Raw genomic sequence first — 25049 nt, forward strand, 5'->3', positions numbered from 1 at the left:
TCTCAGTGCCAGGACACAGGAGGTGTCGCAGACACTTGCCATCTGCCCGAAACACAGCAGCAGCTACTCACTGAGCCCTTCGTGAATGCCAGATCGCAGGTCTCAGGACTTCACACAAATTGGGTATTTAATTACAACAGGTCTGTAACGGAGGTTTCATAAGGTCTCAATGATATGGGAGGACACTGAGATCACGCAGGTTATGAATGGCAAAGTCAGGTTCAAGGTCAGGTCTGCCTGACTTCAAGGAAGGTGCTCATAACTCCTCTCCAGTTCTGCCTCTCACGATTCTACTGTTTTCAGATTCTACAAAAAACTACTGAAACAGAGCTTAGTTTTAACTTAATATTCTTTTATGGCAACTCATGTTTTTAGTGAATATTTGTTCTCTAGCTAAAGTTGGACTACTTATTCCTTCTGTATCTTGTCTCTTTTGTTTTTTGCCAGTTGCTAGTTATTCTAGGTAGGGCTTCCTTGCTGGTGAGTCTTCTTTGAAGACAACACTTAATACATTATAAAAATAAAAGGGCTATAAATTATAGACTGAGTTAATTTTCATGTCTTATGGTAACTTTGAGATTCCCAGGTGGTACAGTGGTAAAGAATCTGCCTGTCAATGCAGGAGACACAAGAGATGTGGGTTCGATCCCTGAGTCAGGAAGATCCCCTGGATTGGAAGTGGATTGGAAATGGGAATCTACTCCAGCATTCTTGCCTGGAAATTCCCATGGACAGAGGAGCCTGGTGGGCCACAGTCCATGGGGCCGCAAAGAGTCAGACAGGCTGAAGAGACACTGCAAGCCCTCATCCCCTAATAATTTTTTTATTGTAAAAAAATTTTTTTTTCAAGAGGAAGTAGCAGGCATGGTCCTATCCTGACCTATGGGATAAATAAAATGGACTTTTCACAGGCTGCCTGTTGAGGGGTTGAACACAGAGATTGAGGGAAGGGTACAGCATGATTTGAAATGTGTTTGAAAGGGTTCACATTTGGATTACCCTTCCTTTCAAGTGTTAGGTTGGGACTTGATAGCATGTGGCAGGGAGGGGAGGCCCACAAGCCCTGGATCATCCCTCCCTGGTCAACTGTGGAGGTAGAGGTGCCTGGCCCCGCTCCAGCTGAGACAGGCCTGGGACCTGGGCCCATTGGCTGTAGGACTGCCATGCTTGCACCTGGACATACCTCTCCTCCAGCTACAGAATACAAAGAAACTGTATGGGACTAAAAATAACTGCATGTATGCCCAGTACATGCAGTTATTTTTAGTCCCAAATTTACAATTAATAAAATATTAGGGGGTGAGGGCTTGCAGTGTCTCTTCAGCCTGAGCAAGCCTGGAATGATTTTACGCCTGAAATGATTTTACTCCTGGAATTTTCTGTTTTCTTCTTAATCAAATATGAATAGCTTTTAATCCAGGCTGCAGTGTGCCACTGAGCACCCAGCACAGCCTAGCTGTGCGTCCAAGGGTCCCGCTGCAAATGCTCTTGGCATTCCCCTTGATAAGCCATCATCCATTCTTAAAATTCAGTCTAGACGAATAACTGGCACCTGCTTCTTCCCTGTTTGCTTCACAACTCACTGAGGGTTAGATAAGAAATAAGGGAGATGAGACAAATAATGCCAGCTTCGTTTCTGATGAAAGGCTAAAGCTGAGAAGGTGGCTGAGCTGAGTGACAGTCATGGAGGGCTCCTTAATAGTGAAACCCAGGGGACTCTCTGGTGATCCAGTGGTTAGGAATGGCTACCCAGTCCAGGAGTCTGGAGAATTCCATGGACAGAAGAGCCTGGCTGGCTATAGTCCATGGGGTTGCAAAGAGTCAGACATGACTGAGAGACTTTCACTGATAAATACTACCATGGTGCAAATAGTGTGCTTCTCAATCAAGTATGCCACACTCTCAGAAGTGTCTGGAAATGTGAAGGGGATTTTTCTTTTTTGACTGTTATAGGGCCTGGGTAGAGTGTGGATACTGGCATTTAATAGGTGAGGCCCAAAGATGCTAAATGTGTAGTTTTCTACACATTTGTGTAGTAAATGTGAGTAAATGTTTACTCAATGTGTAGGACTGTCTGTTCCAAAATATCACATTGAGAAACACTGAGCTAGGAGCTTAGGCACTTACATTTCAGTAGACTGAGATATGGCTTGAAAGTCAAGTGACAGTAAGCAGGTAACACACACTAAGCGTATACTATGTCCAGGGCTGGATATGTAGATTCACATGGATTATCTCATTTGATGATTGCAACAATTTGATTTTATGGTTGAGGAAGCCAAGACACAGAGAGGTTAAGAAAGTTGCTCAAAGTCACACAGCTAATAAAAGGTGGAGGCTGGATTCAAACTCACATCCTGAGGTTTAACTATCATCCTAAAGCAAGGAAAATGCCTCTTTTCGTGTTGGAGCCTGACTGACAGCTACATACTACGTTTTGTCTTTTTTTGGCTGTGCCACGAGGCATGCAGGATCTTAGTTCCTCAACCAGGGATGAAACTCGCACCCCCTGCAGTGGAAGTTCAGACTCTTAACCACAGATCCACTAGGGAAGTTTTGACAAAATCAAAGAGGACACGACCCAGGGCAGAGGGATTTACTGAAACTTTAAAAACTCACAGCTGTGGGAATTCCCTGGTGATCTAGCGGTGAGAATTCACCCTTTTCACTGCCCAGGTTGCAAAGGTTCTAACCCAAGTCGGGAAACTGAGATCCGACAGCTCTGGGATATAGCCAAAACAAAATCAAATCAAATTACAGCTATTTGCTAGTCATCTCTTCAAGAGATCAGTCTGAGAGTGAAGAAACACTTTTCTAAGTAGAAGTGGAAAGAGGGATTTGGGCTTTAAAAAAAAATAATCTAGGGAGGAGAAATTTCAGAGAGAGAAGTCCTATGCAGAAATTTTTTTGGATTCCTTTCTGGTTCCATGGGCTCATACTTAAGTTTGGGAGAACACTGCTGTAGGCAGACCCGGGCAGGACTAATCACCGGAGAGCAATTCGATCTCTAGCAGCTTTGGTCAAAGAATGCCCTCAGCCTGGGGGCAGAGGGTATAAGGCAAAGCATAGACCAAGTCCAGTATTTCACTGGCAGTCCCGAGAACAAGTGCATGTGAACAGCCACCACCACCAGCAAGGACACGCAACTGGTTCTTCCTGCCCGGTAGACTCTGTTTCAAGTGTTGTACATACCTTAATTCACGCACAGGCGGAGGAAACCAGAAATCTCTGAGGACGCCCTGCTAAACAATACTGCTCAGAGAAGAATGACCATGGCATCCACCATGAATTTGATAGTGTCTACGTATCAGGCACTGGGCTACATCCTTTTCAAGTACGACTTATTCCATGTGCATGATGTGCTTGCAATTTGTCAAATTATCACCATTTATTAAAAAAAGAGAGGTGCAGAGGGGGAAGCAAATTGCTCCAGGTCCCCACATAAGTGGTGGAGGTAGGACTCCAATGGAGGTCCACTGAATGGCAAAGCATGACATTGCCTGTGATGTTTAGGGATGAGTTCAGAAGGGCATAGAAGAGACATCAGGGCTGCACATGGATCTCCCTGCCTCAACAGGTCTGGAATAAGTGCATGTTAGGAAAAGAAGGCAATGGCAACCCACTCCAGTACTCGTGTCTGGAAAGTCCCATGGGCGGAGGAGCCTGGTGGGCTGCAGTCCATGGGGTCGCTAAGAGTCGGACTTGACTGAATGACTTCACTTTCACTTTTCACTTTCATGCATTGGAGCAGGAAATGGCAACCCACTCCAGTGTTCTTGCCTGGAGGATCCCAGGGACGGGGGAGCCTGGTGGGCTGCCGTCTACAGGGTCATACAGAGTTGGACACGACTGAAGCGACTTAGCAGCAGCAAGAAAAGATATTGACATGAGAGATGTGAGGTCTTTTCCCTTACCCACTCCCACCCTCAGACCTGCCTCTTCTCAAGGTAGGAGAACAGAAGTGGTCTTTGCTAAGACGGAGGAGGGGTGAAGGGAGGGAGAGGGAAGTGAGGGTAGAGAGGGGGAACGATTCCATGGTTTTGGTCTCAGAGGTGCTCCATTTCAGTAAAAGAAAGTTTGCCTCACACTAAAATGGCTATCATCAAAAGGTCTTGCAAATAACAAATGTTGGTGAGGATGTGAAGAAAAGGGAATCTTTGTTCATTATTGGTGCATCCACTATGGAAAACAGTGGAAGTTTGGAGGATCCTTAAAAAACTAAAAATAGGACTATTATAAGATCCAGCAATTCCACTCCTGGATATTTATTGAGAAAAAATAAAAACACTAGTTCAAAAAGACACACGAACCCCCAGTGTTCACACAGCATTATTTACAGTAGACAAGATGCGGAAGCAACCCAAATGCCCATCAACAGATAAAAAAGATGCAGCTGCTATGTATATACATATATATATATGAATATTACTCAGCCATAAAATAGAACAATTCTGCCATTTAGAGCAATGGCAGAGACAATATTATGCTTAGTAAAATGTCAAAGACAAATACTATATGATATCATTTATATGTGGAATCGTAAAGAAAAAACGAATGTATAAAGCAATAAATACATTTACAATGTGTAGCAAAACAGAAACTGACTCACTGATACTGGGAACAAACCAGTGGTTTCCAGTGGGGAGAAGGAAGGCGGCGCAATCTAGGGGTAGGGGAATCAGAGGTGCAAACCACATGCATAAAATATATAAGAAATCGGGATATACTGAGGTTCTTCCCAGGTGGTGCTAGTGGTAGAGAACCAGCCTGCCAAGAGATGCAGGTTCGATCCCTGGGTTGGGAAGATCCCCTGTAGGAGGGAATGGCAACCTACTCCAGTTTTCTTGCCTGAAGAATCCCATGGACAGAGGAGCCTGGCGGGCTATGGTCGACAGGGATACACAGGGTTGGAGATGACTGAAGCAACTTAGCGTGCACACGAGGATATATTGAACCGCACAGGGAATTATGGCCATTATTTTGTAATAACTTTTAATGGAGTGTAATCTATAAAAAAAACTGAGTCATTATGCTATTCTCCTGAAATTAATACTGGAAATTAACTATCTTTCAGTTAAAAAAAAGGAAAGTTTGCTTATCTTCTTTGGGTTTTCCTCTAAGACTAGATTAAGGGGCCATTTACCTTCATTCCCTCCTGAGTCATTTAGGACCTGGAGGCACTTCCTGAGGACCACAGACGGAGGCCCTGAATCAGTGGTTGGGACAAAGGAGTGGAACCCTGGGGGTAGGTGAGGGACCGAAGGAGCCACAGAGAGAAGGTGGGGAGGTAAAGAGAAACCCAGGAGTCTGTGAGGTGGGGCTTGGGCTCCAGGGATGAGAGCAAAGTGCAGACGTGGGGGAGAGAAGAGTGCTCTCGCTGTGCTTGGCCATAGAATCAGGAGGTTCCCCGGCCTGGGAGTGGTCACCCTGTTCCTCCTTTCCCAGGATCAGGGGTCTGGCTATGGGAATAACTATGGATGTGCACCCACTTCCAAGTCTTGGTTCTGTGTCTTTTCTGTTTTTCTATAACATGCATGTTTTACCTGTGAAATAAGAAAAGGAAGTACTTCATATTGCTACTCAGTAATGATTGAGGATAATTGTGGAATATATACTTACAAGATAAGCCATTTTAACATATTTTTCCCCCCAGGGAAAATTCTTCCAAAGGAGGCGGAAAATTAGGAATGCATGTCCCTGGCTCACAAATGTGCATCCCTCCCATGGAGGGGTGGTGACGTGCAGAGACTGTACTAAATGGAGCCCTGGGACTGGCTGTTTTATTTGCTTTCCATGTCTGTGATCAGAATACAGCAATTGCTGAACAAGAACTGGGGCTTATATAATGGTCATGCTACTGGTACCCCAAATATAGGTGTTCATCTATATTTTAAAAATGGAATTTTTCTCTACCTCAGAATCAATGAGCCTGGAATAGAAAATGTTTCTTCCTTATAAGTGACATGAATTAATGACATTTATTTTTCCCTTTGGGGAGAAACAATGTACACAGAGCAGCAAACCAGCAAAACTGCTTTACCATAGCATGTTTTGATGGACAAGAATTTGGAAAAAAAAATCTAAATATAGCCAATGTACTTGAAACTCGAGCACGATTTTAAGCCCTCCTCTGCAGTTAACTAAAATTGATCTCTCTAACAAGAGCTAAAAATAGCAGGAGGGAAAAAGGGACCAGACAATGACTTTTCATATCTCTCCCTGCAGGCATTTCCAGTGACAATGAACTTGACCTTCCAGAACCATCCTAGAGAGCAGAACAGGCTGGCATTTTACATCCCACCTCTGACTGACCACCCATCTAGTGCCAGGAACGTCTCTATTTGCCATTTTGCTGATGAGTGCAGATAAGCTGTTTTGCTGGGCTGGGTTTTGTTTTTCCCGTTTTGTTTTGCATCCAAAAAGAACAGAGGACTATATTCTCTCTGGAGTCAGGAACAATAGGCATTATAAAATAAACAAAAGAAAATACCCAATTCATTCTCCACCAGAACAAAGCTCATCTTATTTTGTCCAGGGCATTGATAAATGATGTTCTGTCTGCTGTGCTTAGTCGCTTAGTTGTGTCTGACCCTTTGCGACCCCATGGACTGGAGCCTGCCAGGCTCCACTGTCCAGGCAAGAATACTGGAATGGATAGCCATTTCCTTCTCCAGCCCATCTTCCTGACCCAGGGATTGAACCCTGGTCACATGCATTGCAGGTGGATCTGTTACCATTTGAGCCACCAGGGACACTCTGGGCTTCTGTAAATTCACCAGGGACATTATTATAAATTTTAATTTATATATATTTATATATATTATTTATATTAATTTATGTGTATAAATATATATATTCTGTTTCAGAATCTTTTCCATTTTAGGTTTTATTACAAGATACTGATTATAGAATCTTGTAATACTGTGCTTTAAGTAGTCATTGCTGTTTATCTGTTTTATATCTAGTAGTGTATATCTGCTACACACATACACTCTGCTTATTTAACTTATATGCAGAGTACATCATGCGAAATGCCAGGCTGGATGAAGCACAAGCTGGAATCAAGATTGCCAGGAGAAATATCAGTAACCTCAGATATGCAGATGACACCACCCTTATGGCAGAAAGCCAAGAAGAACTAAAGAGCCTCTTGATGAAAGTGAAAGAGGAGAGTGAAAAGTTGGCTTAAAACTCAACATTCAGAAAACTAAGATCATGGCATCTGGTCCCATCACTACATGGCAAATAGATAGGGAAAAATGGAAACAGCGAGAGACTTTATTTTCTTGGGCTCCAAAATCACTGCAGATGGTGACAGCACCATGAAATTAAAAGACGCTTGTTCCTTGGAAAAAAAGGTATGAGCAACCTAGACAGGATATTAAAAAGCAGAGACATTACTTTGCCAACAAAGGTCCGTCTAGTGAAGGCTATGGTTTTTCCAGTAGTCACGTATGGATGTGAAAGTTAGACTATAGAGAAAGCTGAGCACCAAAGATTTGATGCTTCTTAACTGTGGTGTTGGAGAAGACTCTTGAGAGTCCCTTGGACTGAAAGGAGATCAAACCAGTCAATCCTAAAGGAAATCAGTCCTGAACATTCATTGGAAGGGCTGATGCTGAAGCTTAAACTCTAATACTTTGGCAACCTGATGCGAAGAACTGACTCATCGGAAAAGACCCTGTTGATGGGAAAGATTGAAGGCAGGAGGAGAAGAGGATGGGATGGTTGGATGGCATCACCAACTGGATGGACATGAGTGTGAGCAAGCTTCGGGAGCTGGTGATGGACAGGGAAGCCTGGCATGCTGCAGGCCATGGAGCTGAAACAAATCGGACACAACTGAGCAACTGAACTGAGTGTGTGTCTGTTAATCCCAAATTCTTGATTTATCCCTCCTCCAATCTTCCCCTTTTGGTAACCATAAGTTTGTTTTCAATGTCTGTGAGTCATTGTGAGTTTCTTTTTTGTAATTCCATTTGTATCATTTTTTTTTAGATTTCATGTATAAGTGAAATCATATAATGTTCGTCTTTCTCTGTCTAACTATACTGAGTATGATCATCTCTAGGTCCATCCATGTAGCCATAAATGGCATTATTTCATTCTTTTTTATGGCTGAGTATATTCCATTGTATCTCTATACCACATCTTTTTCATTCGTTCATCTGTTGACAGACACTTAGATTGCTTCCGTTTCTTGGCTATTGTAAATAGCGCTGCTATGAACATTGGAGGCCTGTGTCTTTCTGAATTACAGTTTTTGTCTTTTCCAGATATATGCCTAGGGGTGGGATTGCTAGAGCATGCGGTAGTTCTATTTTTAGTTTTTTAAGGAACCTCCATACTGTTCTCCATAGTGGCTGCACCGATTTACATTCTCACCAACAGCGTAGGAGGGTTCCCTTTTCTCCACCCCCTCTCCAGCATTAACTATTTGTAGACTTCTTGATGATGGCTATTCTGACTGGTGGGATACTCCTCTTGCAATTTTGATCTGCATAGAAAGCTTCTTCTGTTTTATATAGACCTGTCCTTTAAAAAGAACAGAGTATGGTGAATCTGATCCACACGTCCTGCTTGACATTAGAGGAAAACATCAAACTCGCCTTAAAGAGCCAAGGCCCTGCATATGCTTTAGGAAGTGCCAATAAGCAGAGAAATGAATTCTAAAGAAACAAAATGTCTAAGTTGTCCTGTATTTTTTTTAAATATCCTTTTGCAACAATCTGGAATTGCTTCTAGAGAAATAATATTGTTTTTCAAGAGATCTCCCTGGTTGTTCAAACTCTGCACTCCTTGAGGCAAGGGTGTTGGCTCCATTGATCCTTTCTGTGTCTCACCAGGGTCAGAGGGACATATTTTAACTTACCAGCTGTGCAGCCTTTGGCAAATTACTTAGCTATTCTGTGCCTCACGTTCCCCAGCTGTATAAATGAGGAGAATAACAACACCTTCTTGTAGAGTCGCTGCGAACGTTAAATGAGATAATCTATATGGTAAGGTGTTTAGAACAGTGCCTGACACACAGTAAGCCCCATATATCAGTTTTAGCCATTGTTTCTGTTTAAATTTTTTCCCCTAATTTATCTATTTTACTTACTTTCTGTTCTGGATGAAAAACAGAACATATGGTCATGCAGACAGTGGTTAAAAATGTTTGAAATTGTGCCTCTCCTATTTTCCAGACTATGATCCTATTCTCACTATCACAAACAGAACAAAGAGATGCTTCCCCACTGTTAGGTGGCCCCGGGCTCACACCGAAATCCATTAAGGATTTCAAAGGAAACCCACAAGCTTGGGTTTGATCACGGTCCTTTTGTGATTGCACTGTTCCCACCATGCTTGTTTCAAGAGCCTCTTTAGAACTCTGGGGAGCAGGACTTGTCCCTCTCTGGAAGAGAGTCACTGGTGTTTCTTTCTTCAAGAACAAGGTGACGTTTTGTCCCTTTCCGTCTGAGGCAAGACCTGTGTCCTCCCTCTCCCATTTACCCTCCATGAAAGGGTCTAAATAACACGGTGTTGCCTTCCATCGGCAGCTACACGTGTCAAAGCTTCCACAAGCCAGCTGGTTTGCCAGTGATCCTGGACCCGAGGGCCATCTGATTCCAGACCCCTGCTCTGAAACGCTCTTTCTTTAGACTGACTCTTCCTCAGCATCCTTGGATTTCTGCATCCCTTCTCAGTCACTCAGCTGGACCAATTTAGCACCATTAGTCACTCCTCGGAAGGAAGCAAAACTCCATTCCTTTGATCATTTGAGTTGCTTTGCTCGAATTCTAATTTATGTCTCTACTCCTGGAACTAAGGTAGTCATCCTTAACATGGAATGACTTATAATTTGTTACTGAAATGATTCTGCCTAAGGATTAAAAATGAATTTTACGAAATCTTTTTTTTTTTCTAAATGGAAATGCTAAAAGTCCTCTTGGTGGAGAAAACATTAATTTAGTGCTGCCTGACTCAGTCTGGCTAAAGCCATAAAACAGCAACAGTTTGCCAGCGAAGAAATTATCTCTGTGGGTGGGGGGAGGGGTGGGCAGTGGTGGGTAATAGGTCTCATTCATTCATTCATTCATTCAGTATTTATAGAGCATCTACTATGTGCAAACTGCTACCAGGCACTGGGAATACCAAAATGAATAAAACATGCATTCTCTATGCATTTTCTATTGTTCATCTTTCTGTCTCCCCTGCTTTTTTGAAAAAAAAAGCAGGGGAGACAGAAAGATGAACAATAGAAAATTACCAGAAGGGGAAGTGAGCATTAGTGGAAAGTGGCAGGAAACCGAAGTAGTTCCCGGCCATGGCACCTGGTTGGGGAGGGGGCAGAGGTGTGGGTCGGGGGACTCGGTGTGTGGTCCTGCTCTCTCATCACTGCAGCTGAAACGGCGGCCAGAGGCCCAGGCTTCTACTAGAATCTGTGTGAGATTTTCAGTTCAGTTGTTGGATATAAATCGGTTATCTGTGTGGAGTGTAGAAGCCTTAAGGACACGGGAAAAGGACATGTGGATAACGAAATGAAGAGAAACAACCTTAAACTGCTGACAAACAATGGAGAAAAAGAGAAAGAGAAGACACCCAAACTGCAGCTGTTCTATGGGACATGGTGTCAGTCAACTGTAAAGAGCAGGAGACCCTCCTTATTCACTCTTGCACACACAGCACACAGGCCTTCATTTACACACTTACCAGGCTCTGGGTCAGCCTTTCTGGAAGTTACAATGGTGTTAGAGGTGACTGTCAATGCAGATTTGGGCTAAATGTTCTGGCTGTTTCAGAGCAGACAGCCCACCCAGGCAGCCAGGATCCTCAGTAGAGGCCATTGGATCGGGCCAAGTGGTGGTCAGAAGAGCCAGGGACATCTGTCTCTGCCTCCAACCAGCTGTGTCACCTTGGGCAAAGGCACTCACCCCTCTACTGCTCAGTGGTCTGATCTGCAAAATGGGGATATTAACAGAGCCTATGTCTGTGTTGACTGCACAGCAGGGTACTTCAAAGCTGGTAGATTTACTTAGTGAAGTAAATTTAAGACTCTTGAGAGTCCCTTGGATAGCAAGGAGATCCACCCAGTCCATCCTAAAGGAAATCAACCCTGAATATTCATTGGAAGGACTGATGCCGAAGCTGAAGCTCCAACACTTTGGCCACCTGATGCAAAAAGTGGACTCACTGGGAAAGATATGATGCTGGGAAAGATTGAAGGCAGGAGGAGAAGGGAACGACAGAGGATGAGATGGTTGGATGGCATCACCGGCTCAATGGACATGAGTCTGAGCAAATTCCAGGAGATAGTGAAGGACACGGAAGCCTTGTGTGCTGTAGGCCATGGGGTTGCAAAGAGTCGGAAACGACTGAGCGACTGAACAACAACAATCAAAGGGAAGGTGACAGTCACAGGTTAAGCCGTAAAATTAAGGCAAAAGGCAAGCATTTTTAACACTATTGATAAATTATTCACAATTCTAAAAAGAAGCCCTCTTTTTTTCTGTCTCTTTAAGGTCATTTTCCTCCTACTTCCTTGCTCCTCTGTACCAGTTTCTGTGAGCATCCTTTCTGAGGCCTGATCCCACTGCCTCCACTCCTGCCTCTCTCAGTCCCAGGTTACACTGGTCCCTGGCCATGGCCTCAGACCAGGGACTCAGCTCCACGAGCCAGTGAGGTGGTCTGAGACTTGCCCTTGTCTTTCTTTTGCATCATGCTCTGTGAACATTAACTATAAATCAATTTTCTTTATGGCCCTAGATTAGAAATGATTTGAATTTACTGGATTACAGGCTCCAAGTGAGAGGACCTGAGGCCAGCTGGGATCTGAACGTCTGACTTAGCCTGGGCCTCCTTTATAGAGAGTGAAATAGGAAGAGTACTGCCGTGGGGCCCTGGTCCCGTCACTGGCGAGTCATTCCTGCTTCCCTCTCAGGGCCTCAGGTTCCCCTCCTGTGAAACACAAGTTGGCAGTGACCCCCTAGGTCCTCTAAGTGTGCGCAGTTGCTCAGCCATGTCCATCTCTTTGTCTCCCCATGGACTGTAGCCTGCCAGGCTCCTCTGGCCATGGGATTCTCCAGACAAGAAGGCTGTAGTGAGTTGCCATTTCCTTCTCCAGGGGATCTTCCTGACCCAGGGATCGAACCTGCATCTCTTGAGTCTCCTGCATTGGCAGGCAGATTCTTTACCACCAACCCTACCTGGGAATCCCTAGCCCCTCTAGCCAAGACCTCAGTGATTCTATGTAGAGCTCTGTTTGCTAACATTCAAAACAGCTGCACAAGATGTTCAACTGTGTTCTTGTTAAAATCTTGGCAGTCAAACCAGCAGCGTGAAGGACAGCAGCTTCCATGGTCCTGCTTTTAAAGTGATCTGAGTGGGACTTCCCTGGTGGTCCAGTGATTAAGAATCCACCTGCCAATGCAGGGGACCTGGGTTCGAGTCCTAGTCCGGGAAGATCCCACATGCTGAGAGAAACTAAGCTCCTGTGCCACAACTACTGAGCCTGTGCTCCAGAGCCCAGGGCTGCAGCTGCTGAAGCCGAGTACCCTAGAGCCCGTGCTCCACAACAAGAGGAGGCACCGCAATGAGAAGCCTGCACGCCGCGACTAGAGAGTAGTCCCCACTGCTGCTAGAGAAAGCCCGTGTGCAGCAATGAAGACCCAGCACGGCCAAAAATAATATATAAATAAAATTAAATTGAAAAATAAAGTATCCTGAAATGACTGGGGGAAATGGGTCACAGGCTTGACTTCAGCAGACCTGATTTATTTCACATACTCTACAACATCTGCACATATCACACACACGGCTCTCTTGGGAGAGAGTCATGGGATGGGAGTGCATATGCTTGGAATTCCTGTATGTGGACCAGACTTTCAAGGAAATCACATTCCACAGACATCTCCCTTATGTTTACTTCTTTTATCAGCCTATCTTGGTGGTTGGGTACCTCCTGCTTCTCAGTAGTTGAAACCAATAGCTATTTTAAAGGCTCCGAGAAGCTGAATGACTAGACAGTGATTACAAAGAAACTCCCCAAAGACACTGCTGTTGAAAGTGCTGTAATCTAACTTTAAGGACACACATGGGACAGCCAGTAATTCTCTGGCAGGGAGTAATTAGTCATCACATCAGCCTCATATCAATCTGAAGACCCAGTAGAATGATCAGCTTTTCCTGAATTGCCTGGGAATGTCTTGGTTTTAACATCACAAGTTCCCAGGAATCCCCTAAGTCTGAGGGCACCAAGACAGTGGGTCACCCTCATACTCAGGATTCTTAAATTACAGTGTATGCAACAATCAATTTTTTTAAAGTGAAAGTGAAAGTCAAGTTAGTCATGTCTGACTCTTTGAAACCCCAGGACTGTAACCTCCTTGGCTCCTCTATCCATGGGATTTTCCAGGGAAGAATACTGGAGTAGGTAGCCATTCCCTTCTCCAGGGGATCTTCCTGATCCACAGATCAAACTCTAGTCTCCGGCATTGCAGGCAGACTCTACCGTCTGAGCCACCATGAAAACCCACATATGTTATTAAAACTTGAGATTTCTGGGGTGAGAGATACTAATGCCAAATGTTTTCCTTATCTAAGAAATACTGATAAGAACTTATAAATTTATCATCCCTGGCATTTAGCTACCAATGGTTCTTAAACTCATCTGCACATCAGAATCACCTGGGGAGATTTTTTTAAAAAGTACTGATGCTTGATTTGATCCAAATCAATTAAATTAGAATTTCTGGGGTGTGCACTCAGCCCCCTTTCACACTGTGGGAACCACCAGTACAGAGAGCAGGCACAGTGACTATTATTTACTTTCAGATCTTCAGTGCTTAAAAGCTCAGCTGCCAGAGGTTGTGGCCCACCCATTACCACCATTTCCCCTCTTGCTGTAATATAGGAAAACTACTTTGGAGTACAAGGTGGCACCATCAGCTGAAACTGAGGACAGTATCAATTCTAGCTATAAAAACATAAGCTTTTGGACAAGTGTGTAAGAAATACATACAAGAATATTAACTACAGCTTGGATTGTAATGGCAAGAAACTGGAAACCATCTGATCAGCCATCAGCAGGAGAGTGGATGAATGCCTAGTGGCTGTGGACTTGCCCAGTGGAATACTGCGCCACAGTGAAAATGAGAGCATCCAAGCTCCAGGTACCAACATTGGAACAAAATGACCATAGATTTTTTCTAAAGTTAGAGGCTAATGTGACTGGCTTCCCTGGGGGTCTTAGAGGTGTCACTTTGCAGGGAGATTGCTTTGTAGCCAAGGATTTCTGGGCATACTGTGGCAGCAGTAAAACAAGGTTGCACAGTCTAGAAGCCTTGTGCCAGCTGGTAGAACCCATTTTGCCTGTTTTGCAACCTTAAAATATCTGCATTGCAATCCAGAAGCTGGGACTGACATTTTAGGGCCAGTTCCTGAATTGCTTTTGAACAGGTACAAAGTCTGATGCTGCGTTTTCATTCATCATCCCTCTGGCTGTCTACGTACAGAGATAAATTCATTAGAAATGCAGATCTTGGACTTCCCTGGTGGCTCAGCGGTAAAGAATCTGCCTGCCAATGCAGGAGACACACGGGTTCAATCCCTGGTCCTGGAAGATCCCACATGCTGAGAAGCAACTGAGCCTGTGTGCCACAGCTATTGAGCGTGTGCTCCAGAGCCCGGGAATCGCAACTTCTGAGCCCACGTGCTGAAACCCTTGCACCCTAGAGCCTGTGTTCTGCAACAAGAGAAGCCACTGAAAGGAGAAGCCCTCCCACTGCAACTGGAGAGTAGCCTTGCTTCACCACAACTACAAAAAAGCCCGCAAAGCAACAAAGAACCAGCAGAGCCAAAAATAAATCTATAAATTCACATTTTTTAAAAAAATATGAGAAAAAAAGAAATGCAGATGTTACAAAGAACCCAGGATTTTAGGATGGTTCATCTTGTTTGACTTTTCTAAGCGGCTGCCAAATGTTTATTTCCAGAAAGGGCCCCAGAGCTTACCTGGTCCTAGTTTGGCCACGGCATAGAGGAGGTCATAGTTAAGGACTGGTGTGGCATCGCTGATGGGCTGCCAGCCGACGGGCGGAGAGGCAGGGGGTGAGATGAGGAACTGTTTGGCAGGCTGTGGTGGAGCCAAATGCAGTTTGTCTCCGTCTGTCTCTGGAGTCTGAACCTTTCAAACACGGGAGAAATGAAGGCACATTATTTTGGCCTCGGATACGCCGTGCTGTCCCACTGAGATGCAGAGCCTGGCCTTTAGCCTGTGACAAATGAACCAATGAACCAGGCTGCAATAATAATGACTACTGACCACTCAGTTATCTTACTTGATTCTTAAAACAGTGGATCTCAGCCTTAAACTGCATAAGAATGACCTGGGAAGCTTACTAAGACAGAGTGCTGACCCCCACTCCTGGAGTTTCTGAGTCAGTTGATGGGGTCAGGGCCAGAGAACCCGCACTGCTAACAAATTCCCAGGTGATGCTGATGCTGCTGGTCTCCAGACCTTTCCTTTCCTTCCCTTCTTTCTCTCCCCTCTGTGTCCCTCCCCTCCTTCCCATCCTTCCTTCATATCCTCTTTCTTTCTATTTCTCTCCCTTCCTCTCTCTTTCTCTTTTAATTGAGGTGATGGTCACATAACTTGAAATTAAGCCATTTTAAATTGAACCATTTTGGTGGCATTTAGTCTACGCTCAGTGCTGTGCAATCACCACTCCTATCGAGATTCAAAGTATTTTTATTACTCCAGAGGAAACCCTGGACCCATTAAACAGTTACTACCATTTCTGTCTCCAGTAGCTGTGATGAGCCCATTCTTATTACAAGTATTAGCTGGTCTTTATTGGGCATTTATTTACCAAATGCTAAGCACTTTAACACATAATAAGTCATTTAATCCTCATGATAGTGTAAGAAGTATGTCATCATCCCCATTTTACAGATGGGGAAACTGAGGCCCAGTGAGGTTATATAACTTGCCTAGATTAGAACCCAGGCTGTCGTGGGCACTCAGAGCCTGTTTTCTAAACCACTATGCTGTCCCGGCCTGGGAATCATGATATAAATTTATTTTTTAGTGAACTAATCATAGACTACAAAACAATCTGAAAGTAGCAAGGGCCTCATTTACATTTTGAAAAGGTAAAAAGACAATGTAGGGCAGATGGATTAACTCTGGAAAAGAATAATCTTACCTGGGCAAAGTAGAGTTTTAACTTTTTCCCTCTGAACTGGGTTTCATGAAGCTCTATCCTGGCTCGGGCTGCAGATTTGGGATTGCTGAAGTTTATTCGGACACGTCTGAAACTCTTAAACAGCTGGAACGTCACACAGTCATCGTAAGTCCGGAACAGACCCTCAAATTTCTCCTGATAAAAACAAACACAGAGAAAAATCCATTGATCACATATCCGGTACAATGCCAGATCTGACAAAAACAAATGAGCAAGTAAATAAATAGGCTTTTCCTAATATAAAAGTCAAACAGAACACTGCAACGTATTTTTTTCACCTGTTGATCTGTTACCAGGTGTTAAACATGCCTGTGGATGTTAAACATCCACATGTTAAACATGTGGATTCTGTCGTAGAGTTCATAATCTGGGTCCAGGGATTCATAGGAAATAAGTGAATGGAGTTGGAAATGCATGACAAACTGACAATTATGTTGAGTGTTTCAACACAGATGTGTGTGTTTCTGGGATGGGTATCATAACCGTCAAAGGTTCTCAAAGGAGTCCACTATCTCCAAAATACTAGATCTACTGAGTGAAGCGTGTGGTCGACATTGCTAGTGATCGTCAAGTTTGAGGACACTGTTCTTGCCTAAAAATATAAGAGCTCTGCTACTGCTGCTACTGCTAAGTCGCTTCAGTCGTGTCCGACTCTATGTGACCCCATAGACGGCAGCCCACCAGGCTCCCCCATCCCTGGGATTCTCCAGGCAAGAATACTGGAGTGGGTTGCCATTTCCTTCTCCAATATAATATAAAAATGCATGAAAGTGAAAAGTGAAAGTGAAGTCACTCAGTCATGTCTGACTCTTAGCGACTCCATGGACTGCAGCCTACTGGGCTCCTCCGCCCATGGGATTTTCCAGGCAAGAGTACTGGAGTGGGGTGCCATTGCCTTCTCCAATGTAAGAGCTCACACGACCCCAAACACTAACACTTTTCTACTAGTCAGGCAGTGCCATGTGATTAGTTCTGGCCAATGAAATGGGTACAGAGGCAGGAAAGCCCTTTAGAAAATTTGCAGCCTCTTTCCTGAAGATGCCATGTGCTCCAGACGGTAGGAGAGTCAGAATAGGATTCTCCTCAGCCCGGGTTCCTGAGTGGCTCTGTGGGGCAGAAACACCTTCTTCCCAAATCCCACCCCATATAGCTGACCTTGCCTCAACAAAGGAAATGAACTCTCTACTGTATTAAACTGAGATTTGTGAATTAGTTTATTCCTGCAGAACCACCAAGCCTATCACAAAGCAATAATTAAAAATTTTTGGTTTGATACAAACTTCAATTCAACTGAACAAATATCTATTCAATGCTTACTTTGTACAAAGGATAGTCTCTGAGTTTTAGGAGGATACAGAAGTGAGAATCATTTTGTTCCAACTCTCAATGATCTAATAATCTAGGTGACAGGCAGGCAGACACAAATAAGAGAACACCCGTAAGACATTAAAGGAAAACTAAAAAAAAAAAAAATATATGAACACCATCTATTTGGTTCCTCTTAGCTTCAAAAAAAAAGATTATTATGAGAAACAAAAACAGTGCATGTTAAGACACTCTGTGTTCTTAATGGAGAAATAGCCACTAAGGAAATAACTCCTATTTTAAAAAATGGTTGATTCTTTCATTTCTACAGTAAAGGATATTTTGTCATAAGGGTGAGTTCAAGTAGGAATGAAGATGCGTGAAAGATTAATACGGCAAGATTCACTGCATTTGGATTTGTAAGGGACCTAAGAGATAATTAACTCAGCCCTTCCCTTCTCAACTCCATCATTTTACAAATCAGGACCCTGAGGTGTGAAGAGATGAGGACCTGCCCACGGTCACACAGGCTGTTGCTGGCAGAGCCAGAACCAGAATACAGAGATGCTTTCAATTACATCAGTAATTACCCTGCTAGATTCCTGCATTAATAAAAGCAAGAGATGGAGAGCAATAAGCTACCCCAGGCTCTTGTGTGACCACATCGAAGAGAATCGACAAGGTGATGTAAGGTGAGAGAACCACTGCCCTCTGAAGCTGCATGCGAAGAGAGACTCGGATGTCTGGCAAGGTCTTCCTGCCTCTTGCACAACCAAGTGAACTGGTCTCAGACCCTCAAGACCAAGGCTTGTGATCCTTCCAAAGGCTGCTGCCCATTTCTGAGATTCTCCATTGTGTTGCCGACCATGAGTGCATTTGTGCTAAGTCGCTTCAGTTGTCTGACTCTTTGTGACCCTGTAGACTGTAGCTCACCAGGCTCCTGTGTCCATGGATTTTCCAGGCAAGAACACTAGAGTGGGTTGCCATGCTCTCCTCCTGGGGATCTTCCCAACCCAGGGATTGAACCTGTGTCTCCCGTGACTCCTGCACTGCAGGTGGATTCTTTATCACTGAGTCGCGGGGGAAGCCCATGGCCCACCACAGCTCCTCTCATTTTGACTCATGTCTATATAGTTGTTCTCTTTTTTTGTATGCGTGTATTAGCTTTTTGTTTGTTTGTTTGTTTAGATATAAGGATGTTTGTTGAAACACGGCCATGGCAATTTTTTTAAAAAAAGAATTTGAATGTCATGAATGGGGAAACTTTATTTTAAAGTATTTTTTTCACATTATTTAAATTGAATAAAAGAGTTTTTACATTCTGTCGTGCTTTACAATTTTCAGAAGTTTCACACAGATGATTTCACGTAACGTCATTATACTCCTTTTCAAAACAACTTTATTTTTTTTTCCAGTCTCATGACATTTGTGGAGATATTTGAGGGGTTCTCTCTTCCCTTTTCAGGCTCTGTTCTTACTCCTTTTTCTCTAGCAAGAACAAAACGGAAATCTTTCCTTGTTTGTTCCTTGGGTAGTTTTTATTCTCCAATCTCAACCCTTGAGATGAGCCAACTCCCAGGCTGGGGGGCCTCAGTCACAAGTCCCAGGGGGCTTTCTTTTGATTTATTTATTTATAAAGTCTTTAAAAATTTTATTGACTTATTTATTGACTGTGCTGTATCTTCATTGCTGTGCAGGCTTTTCTCTAGTTGCAGCGAGCAGGGGCTACTCTATAATTGCAGTGCTCAGGCTTCTCATTGCAGTGGCTTCTCCTATTGGTGAGCATGGGCTTGGCTCAGTCAGTTTTGGTTTCCGGGCTCTAGAGCACATGCTCAATAGTTGTGGTGTACGGGTTTAGTTGCTCAGCAGGGTGTGGGATGTTCCTGGACCAGGCATCGAACCAGTGTCTCCTGCATTGGCAGGTGGATTCTTCACCACTGAACCAGCAGGGAAGCCTCCCCAGGGGGCTTTTTAAGGCATCCCCCCCCACCCACCCAACTACTGTGTCTTCCTGAACAAGTATCCTGGTGAATAAAATGCTTTCTGGTTCCTTGCAAGAGGAAATAGTCTCACCAGGCAAAATCCAAGATGGTGGCTTGATTAATTTGAGACTTTTCAGGAATGGAAGGAATTAAATTCAAAGCTCTTATCTCTATCTTTTAGGACAAAATCTGTAGGTCTTCTTTGTGGCTCTAGGAGTTTCTAGAATGGAAACTCCAGTCTAGGAGTTTCCTTCCTATCCTGCCCCTACCCTCACCCCCAAGCCAGGACCTCAACATAGGTGTTAAGACCAGCCTTGAAGGGAGAGATGCTTTTTCCTTGGAGTCTAATTCTTTACTTTTTGTTTTATATATCTTTTTTATGCTTCACACCTCAGCTGTTTGGCCTCAAGAGCCTGAATTAGGAGGAAGGAATGGAGGAGGCCAGGCTTCAGGCTTAGGGCAGGGGTGACATGAATATCAGATGTTAGTGATGACTCAATTGTTTTCTCCACTACTTCTCCAAAGAGGGCTCCAGGCAGCAAGCTGGAGATGGGAGGTGACAGAAGGTTCTTTGTTACGTCTTGTTTTGGGCTTAGACCAAAAACAAAAGGAAGTCTTCCACCAGACCTGGGGTGTGTCCCAGAGCTCAGAGACCAGGGTTTTCACTGGGCCATCTGGAGCCCACTTCTACAATGATAATAATAATAAGCAACCAACATTCACTTGGCTTGTCCACTCTGCACAGGTCTTTTGAGCACTTGCAGTGTCGAGGGTGACAATTGGCCAAGCGTTGGGAATTTGCTGGTCATCTCTATTTCTCTCCACTAGTGACATGACAAGCATTTCATTTGCTAAGGCAGCAGGATGCCAGACCAAACTGGTGAGAGGCAGATCCAACTCAGTGAAGGTGCCAGGTGTATCCTTAGGCAAAGCGGTGACTTGATCAGCGCAAGTCCCGGGGGTCCTCCACCTGCTTTTACAGCAAATTGTCTATGGCTTTGATGCCCAGGTTCCCACCAGGGACACGGTAATATTTTTCTGTCCTCTGGCTGCCGGTTTCTTCCAGCCTGGTACCCCACAAACCCAATAAATTCATTTCCTCAACAGTTAATCTTGTTTTAGCCACTGGTTTGCATAAAGCTCTATAGCAGTGGTCTCAAACTCTAGTTTCTGGACTTCTTCACACACGTAAATAAATGACAGAGGATCCTAAAGAACTGAGGTTTTATTTTTCAGTTTATTTTATTGAAGTATACTTGATTTACAGTGGTGTGTTAATTTTTGCTGTGCAGCAAAGTGATTCAGTTATACATATATATATATATATATATATATGTATATATACATTCTTATTCATATCCTTTTCCATTATGGTTTATTTAGGATATTGAATACAGTTTCCTGTGCTGTACAATAGGACCTTGTTTTGTATCCATTCTATGTATAAGTTTCTTGTTTGTGCTTAGTCTTTCCATCATGTCCGACTCTTTGAGACCCTATGGCAGCCCAGCAGGTTCCGCTGTCCATGGAACTTTTCAGGAAAGAATCCTGGGGTCAGTTCCCATTTCCTCCTCCAGGGGATCCTCCCAACCCAGAGACTGAACTTGTGTCTCCTGGGGCTTTTGCGTTGCAGGTGGATTCTTTACACATTGAGCCACCGGGGAAGCCCATATAATAGTTTGCAACCTGTTAATCCTAAACTCCCAATCCATGCCTCCCTAGTGCAGCTTAGAGCATCCTAAAACATTTTCTCAAGTCACCCATTGTATTTTCATACACCACAGAATGACTTTAAATGGACATCCCATTTCGTTATTCAGATTATTTAAAAGGCATGTGCTCAAGAATCAAGACTGATAAAAATTAACAACTTTTATGGCTCCATCAAGGATATTCTGAAGTAAAATTGGTGTTTTTATTTATTGCACTCCTTTTCCTTTTTTAAATAAAAACTTTGAGTGTGTAGTTGTGAAGAATACAAATACTAATAGTATAGTTCAATGCCACTGCATTGATTCATACCAAAGTACCAGCAGTTTTATCCACATTTGCTTTTGCACCATGGGTGTAAGTGTCAACGTGGCTGAAGAAGCAAATAATGTCTTTAGTATTATTATTATTAAAATATCAATAGTTTTGGTCTCATGGGATATGGTCTTGGGAACTCCCAGGAGTCCATAGACCACCCTTTGAGAGCTGCTATACAATAGGTCTAGTGAGACTCTTAAGGGTACATGATGGAGGTCAAAGGATGGTTTGCCTCCTTTTGAGTGATGCCCTGGGGATACGTGTTGTCAAGAGTAATCTAGGATTTGGTACAGGGAGGATGTTGAGGAGTTATTTTAGAACACAAATTGTACTCTCAGGAAAATTAACAAGGAGCTCTAGAGAAGAAAGTGAGAGAGGATAGGAGAAGGAGCTTGTAGGAAAAGAAGGACCAGGGATGAAGAGTGGAGCTGGATGGGACATGAACATGGGGGAGGATGCTGTGTCAACGGCGGGTATTCTGACTAATGTACACCCTTAGCAGGGTAGACGAGATAACCAGCAAGGAAGGGTGCGGTAGCTGGTAGGACCATGTAGGTCTGGGGTGCTTGGGGTCCAAAGAATAATTTGGTATTTTTACCCTCATCAGTTTTTATCAGCTTCATTCTTTATGTAGCAAGAACTACAAGGTGCACATAAAGACATTCCAGGCAGTATGCCTGAAAGTTGTGAAAGTGACTGCTTATAGAGAATGTAGACCCACACAAACTCAGGTCTTATTTGAAATCAAATAATTCTATGGTTTCAAATATGAACACTTTGGAATTTAAAATTTTCTACCTTTAAATGTAATTGCTTTTCTTGAGTGGTCTGGACAGTGCTGAGACAAGTGTAGATGAATTGCTACCACTGGAACCATTTATTCCTTTGCCTAGAGAATTCCACTGCAATTTTCCTTTAATCTTCTTATTTCATCTCTGTTATAATTACTCCTTTATTTATTAAGTGCGCCCTACATTATAAAAGATTCTAACATGGCTTATAAAGACATGGAAGAATGAAATAAAATGAAATGGAAATTGAATAGAGAAAAAGAAGAAAACAAGAGTAGAAAGATAAAGCCAAAAAGGAGGACTCTTCAGAAAAAGTGAAAAGCTTCTCATCTGGTCTTGATTATCTGCCATGGGTGGGCCAACGTTTTGCCTCTGATTTTTCTCAAAGTTGACATGATATGGTCATCCTCATCAGTTATGCAATTCTCAGGGCCAATGAGGCAAAGTCGAGGCTGACCCGAAAACCAGGCAGAAAGATCTGCCCACGGTCCTCATACAGAAGCTCTGATGATATAGAGAATATCTACATAACATCTGCTGCCCTTAGATATTATAGAACACAGACCAAGTAGCAGGCGATCTGTTAATAGTTTCCAATCAAAATGGAAGCAACAATTATTTTTTAAGTCAACAGCTTTTAACAGAGTCCCCAAAGACTTAGGAAGTGATCAACAGATTCTACTTCATTGGTTGATACAAAATCCCAAGGTATTTTATAAACTATTAAAACTCTGAAATATTACCTTCAGTTTAATTCTAAACTGAATTGACAGCCTATAGATAACTGAATAAACAGATAGCCTATAGATAAACAATATCATATAATATATCATCTTATTAAATCCTCACTAACGGCCCCTTTGTGGAAGAGTTGGAATTACTATTATCCTGAGTAACATATGAAAGCCAAAGAAGTGAATGACCTTTGCAGAATCACCTAACTAGTTAGCAAAAAACAGAGCAAGTATGCTCAAGTTGTTTATACTACAGCTATATCATGGATGATATGCAAACAAGTGAGGAGTCTGAAAAACCAGAATGAGAAAACCAGCTTTCCTTGTCCATCCAGAAGAACAGTCTTGACCTTGAAAACATGGCTGCCAGAGAAATCCAATGATACTTCTATCTGCTTTCCAAACGATGCTTTTTATACCTTTATATAATTTTTCAATTTTCTCACTTATGATCCCTTTGGGTATAAATTATCTTCATAAGAATTCAGCTTCCCTCAAAACCACAAGGCTCTCATCTGTCAGGTAATACCTCCCAGAAACTGCCAAAGTGAAATAATTCATTTAGTGGATGCCCCGGATGAGCCCTGTGCAAATCCCATGTTTAAGGATCATACTGGATTTTATAGGCTGCTCAGGAGGGCCTCCTGTCAAAAGGACCGTTACTGTAAATCTTCTGTAATGCAGACTCCTTATGTGAGAGGCATAACCAGGCTTGCTTGGAGGAATTGTTTTTCATCTGGATTTTAACCTGTCAGGATTCCTTAGGCCAGGCAGACTTGTGCTAAATCATGCTTTGTTCCCTTCGTGATTCTGATATTACCAAAATAAAAAAAACATCACTGCAAAAGGAGGCTCTCAACCCTTACTTGCTGATAAAAGAAGTGGACAGACCTCATGTCACACAGAAGCTCAAAAATAGTTCACAAAGCCTTGATCCTTTTCCAGTGGAGTCCTTGTGAGAAACAAAGACCTAAAATTCAGATCCAAACTCCAAAAGGAGCTGCTCTGTCCTAAAACCTCATGGATTCATCACCTCTTTAGGCAGACTGCTTTCTGTGGCCTGTGTTGGTTCTGTTCTTTCATTCCCAACAGCAACCCTAAAGTTCACAGAGACTGGATAATACCGCCATTTGAGCATCCATTTTTACTCCTCTTTTTGTTTTTTTAATTTTAAATGTGAGAGCAAGGAGATCAAGCCAGTCAGTCCTAAAAGAAATCAACCTTGAGTATTCATTGGAAGGACTGATGCTGAAGCTGAAGCTCCAATACTTTGGCCACCTGATGCGAACAGCCGACTCATCAGAAAAAAGACCCTGATGCTGGGAAAGATTGAAGGCGGGAGGAGAAGAGGGTGACAGAGGATGAGATGGTTGGATGGCATCACTGACTCAATGGACATGAGTTTAAGCAAACTCCAGGAGATAGTGAAGTACAGGGAAGCCTGGCGTGTTGCAATCCATGGGGTTGCAAAGAGTTGAACATGACTGAGAAACTGAACAACCACTTTTTAAAAAAATTTTGAGGCCACGCCACATGGCACGTGGGACCTGTTCCCTGACCAGGGATCAAACCCACATCCCTTGCACTAGAGGCCCAGGGTCTTAACTACTGGACCACCAGAGAAGTCCCCATTTGTACTCCTCTTTAGTTAAGAAAGTCTCTGTGTCTCTGCTTCCAAGCTGCCATCTATGCATTTAGAACCAGAAAAACAAAGGTCCCCAATTGCCTCCAAAACTAAGAAACTATACAAGGGCTAGAAACTGGATTGACCTTGGAACAGGGGTGAGTCTAAGTATTGTGCAGTCTGAAGTTTATACAACTTGGGAAGCCCTTTTGAAGCAAAATAATGCAAAATTAGGCACCAACTTGGAATTTGTTTTTTAGGATGAGAGCAAAAAGTAAATTCATAACCAATAACTTTTGCAAAATTTACAAACTATAGGTAACCATGGGAACAGGTTACAGGGCCCTACCAGGGACCTG

General features: G+C 43.3%; 1 protein-coding gene across 2 annotated transcripts in view; it reads right to left on the bottom strand.

The window, feature by feature from the left end:
- Positions 1–25049, bottom strand: part of RCAN2 (regulator of calcineurin 2) — a 281009-nt gene that overhangs the window by 7454 nt on the left and 248506 nt on the right. For both annotated transcript variants that reach the window (XM_027523980.1, XM_027523981.1), the window contains 2 exons: positions 16188–16361; positions 14995–15166 (listed from right to left, as the gene is read on the bottom strand). In XM_027523980.1, coding sequence (XP_027379781.1) covers positions 14995–15166; positions 16188–16361 — 346 coding nt within the window. The remainder of the gene's footprint in view (positions 1–14994; positions 15167–16187; positions 16362–25049) is intronic.

This window comes from Bos indicus x Bos taurus, chromosome 23, assembly GCF_003369695.1.
Source record: "Bos indicus x Bos taurus breed Angus x Brahman F1 hybrid chromosome 23, Bos_hybrid_MaternalHap_v2.0, whole genome shotgun sequence".
NCBI lineage: Eukaryota > Metazoa > Chordata > Mammalia > Artiodactyla > Bovidae > Bos > Bos indicus x Bos taurus.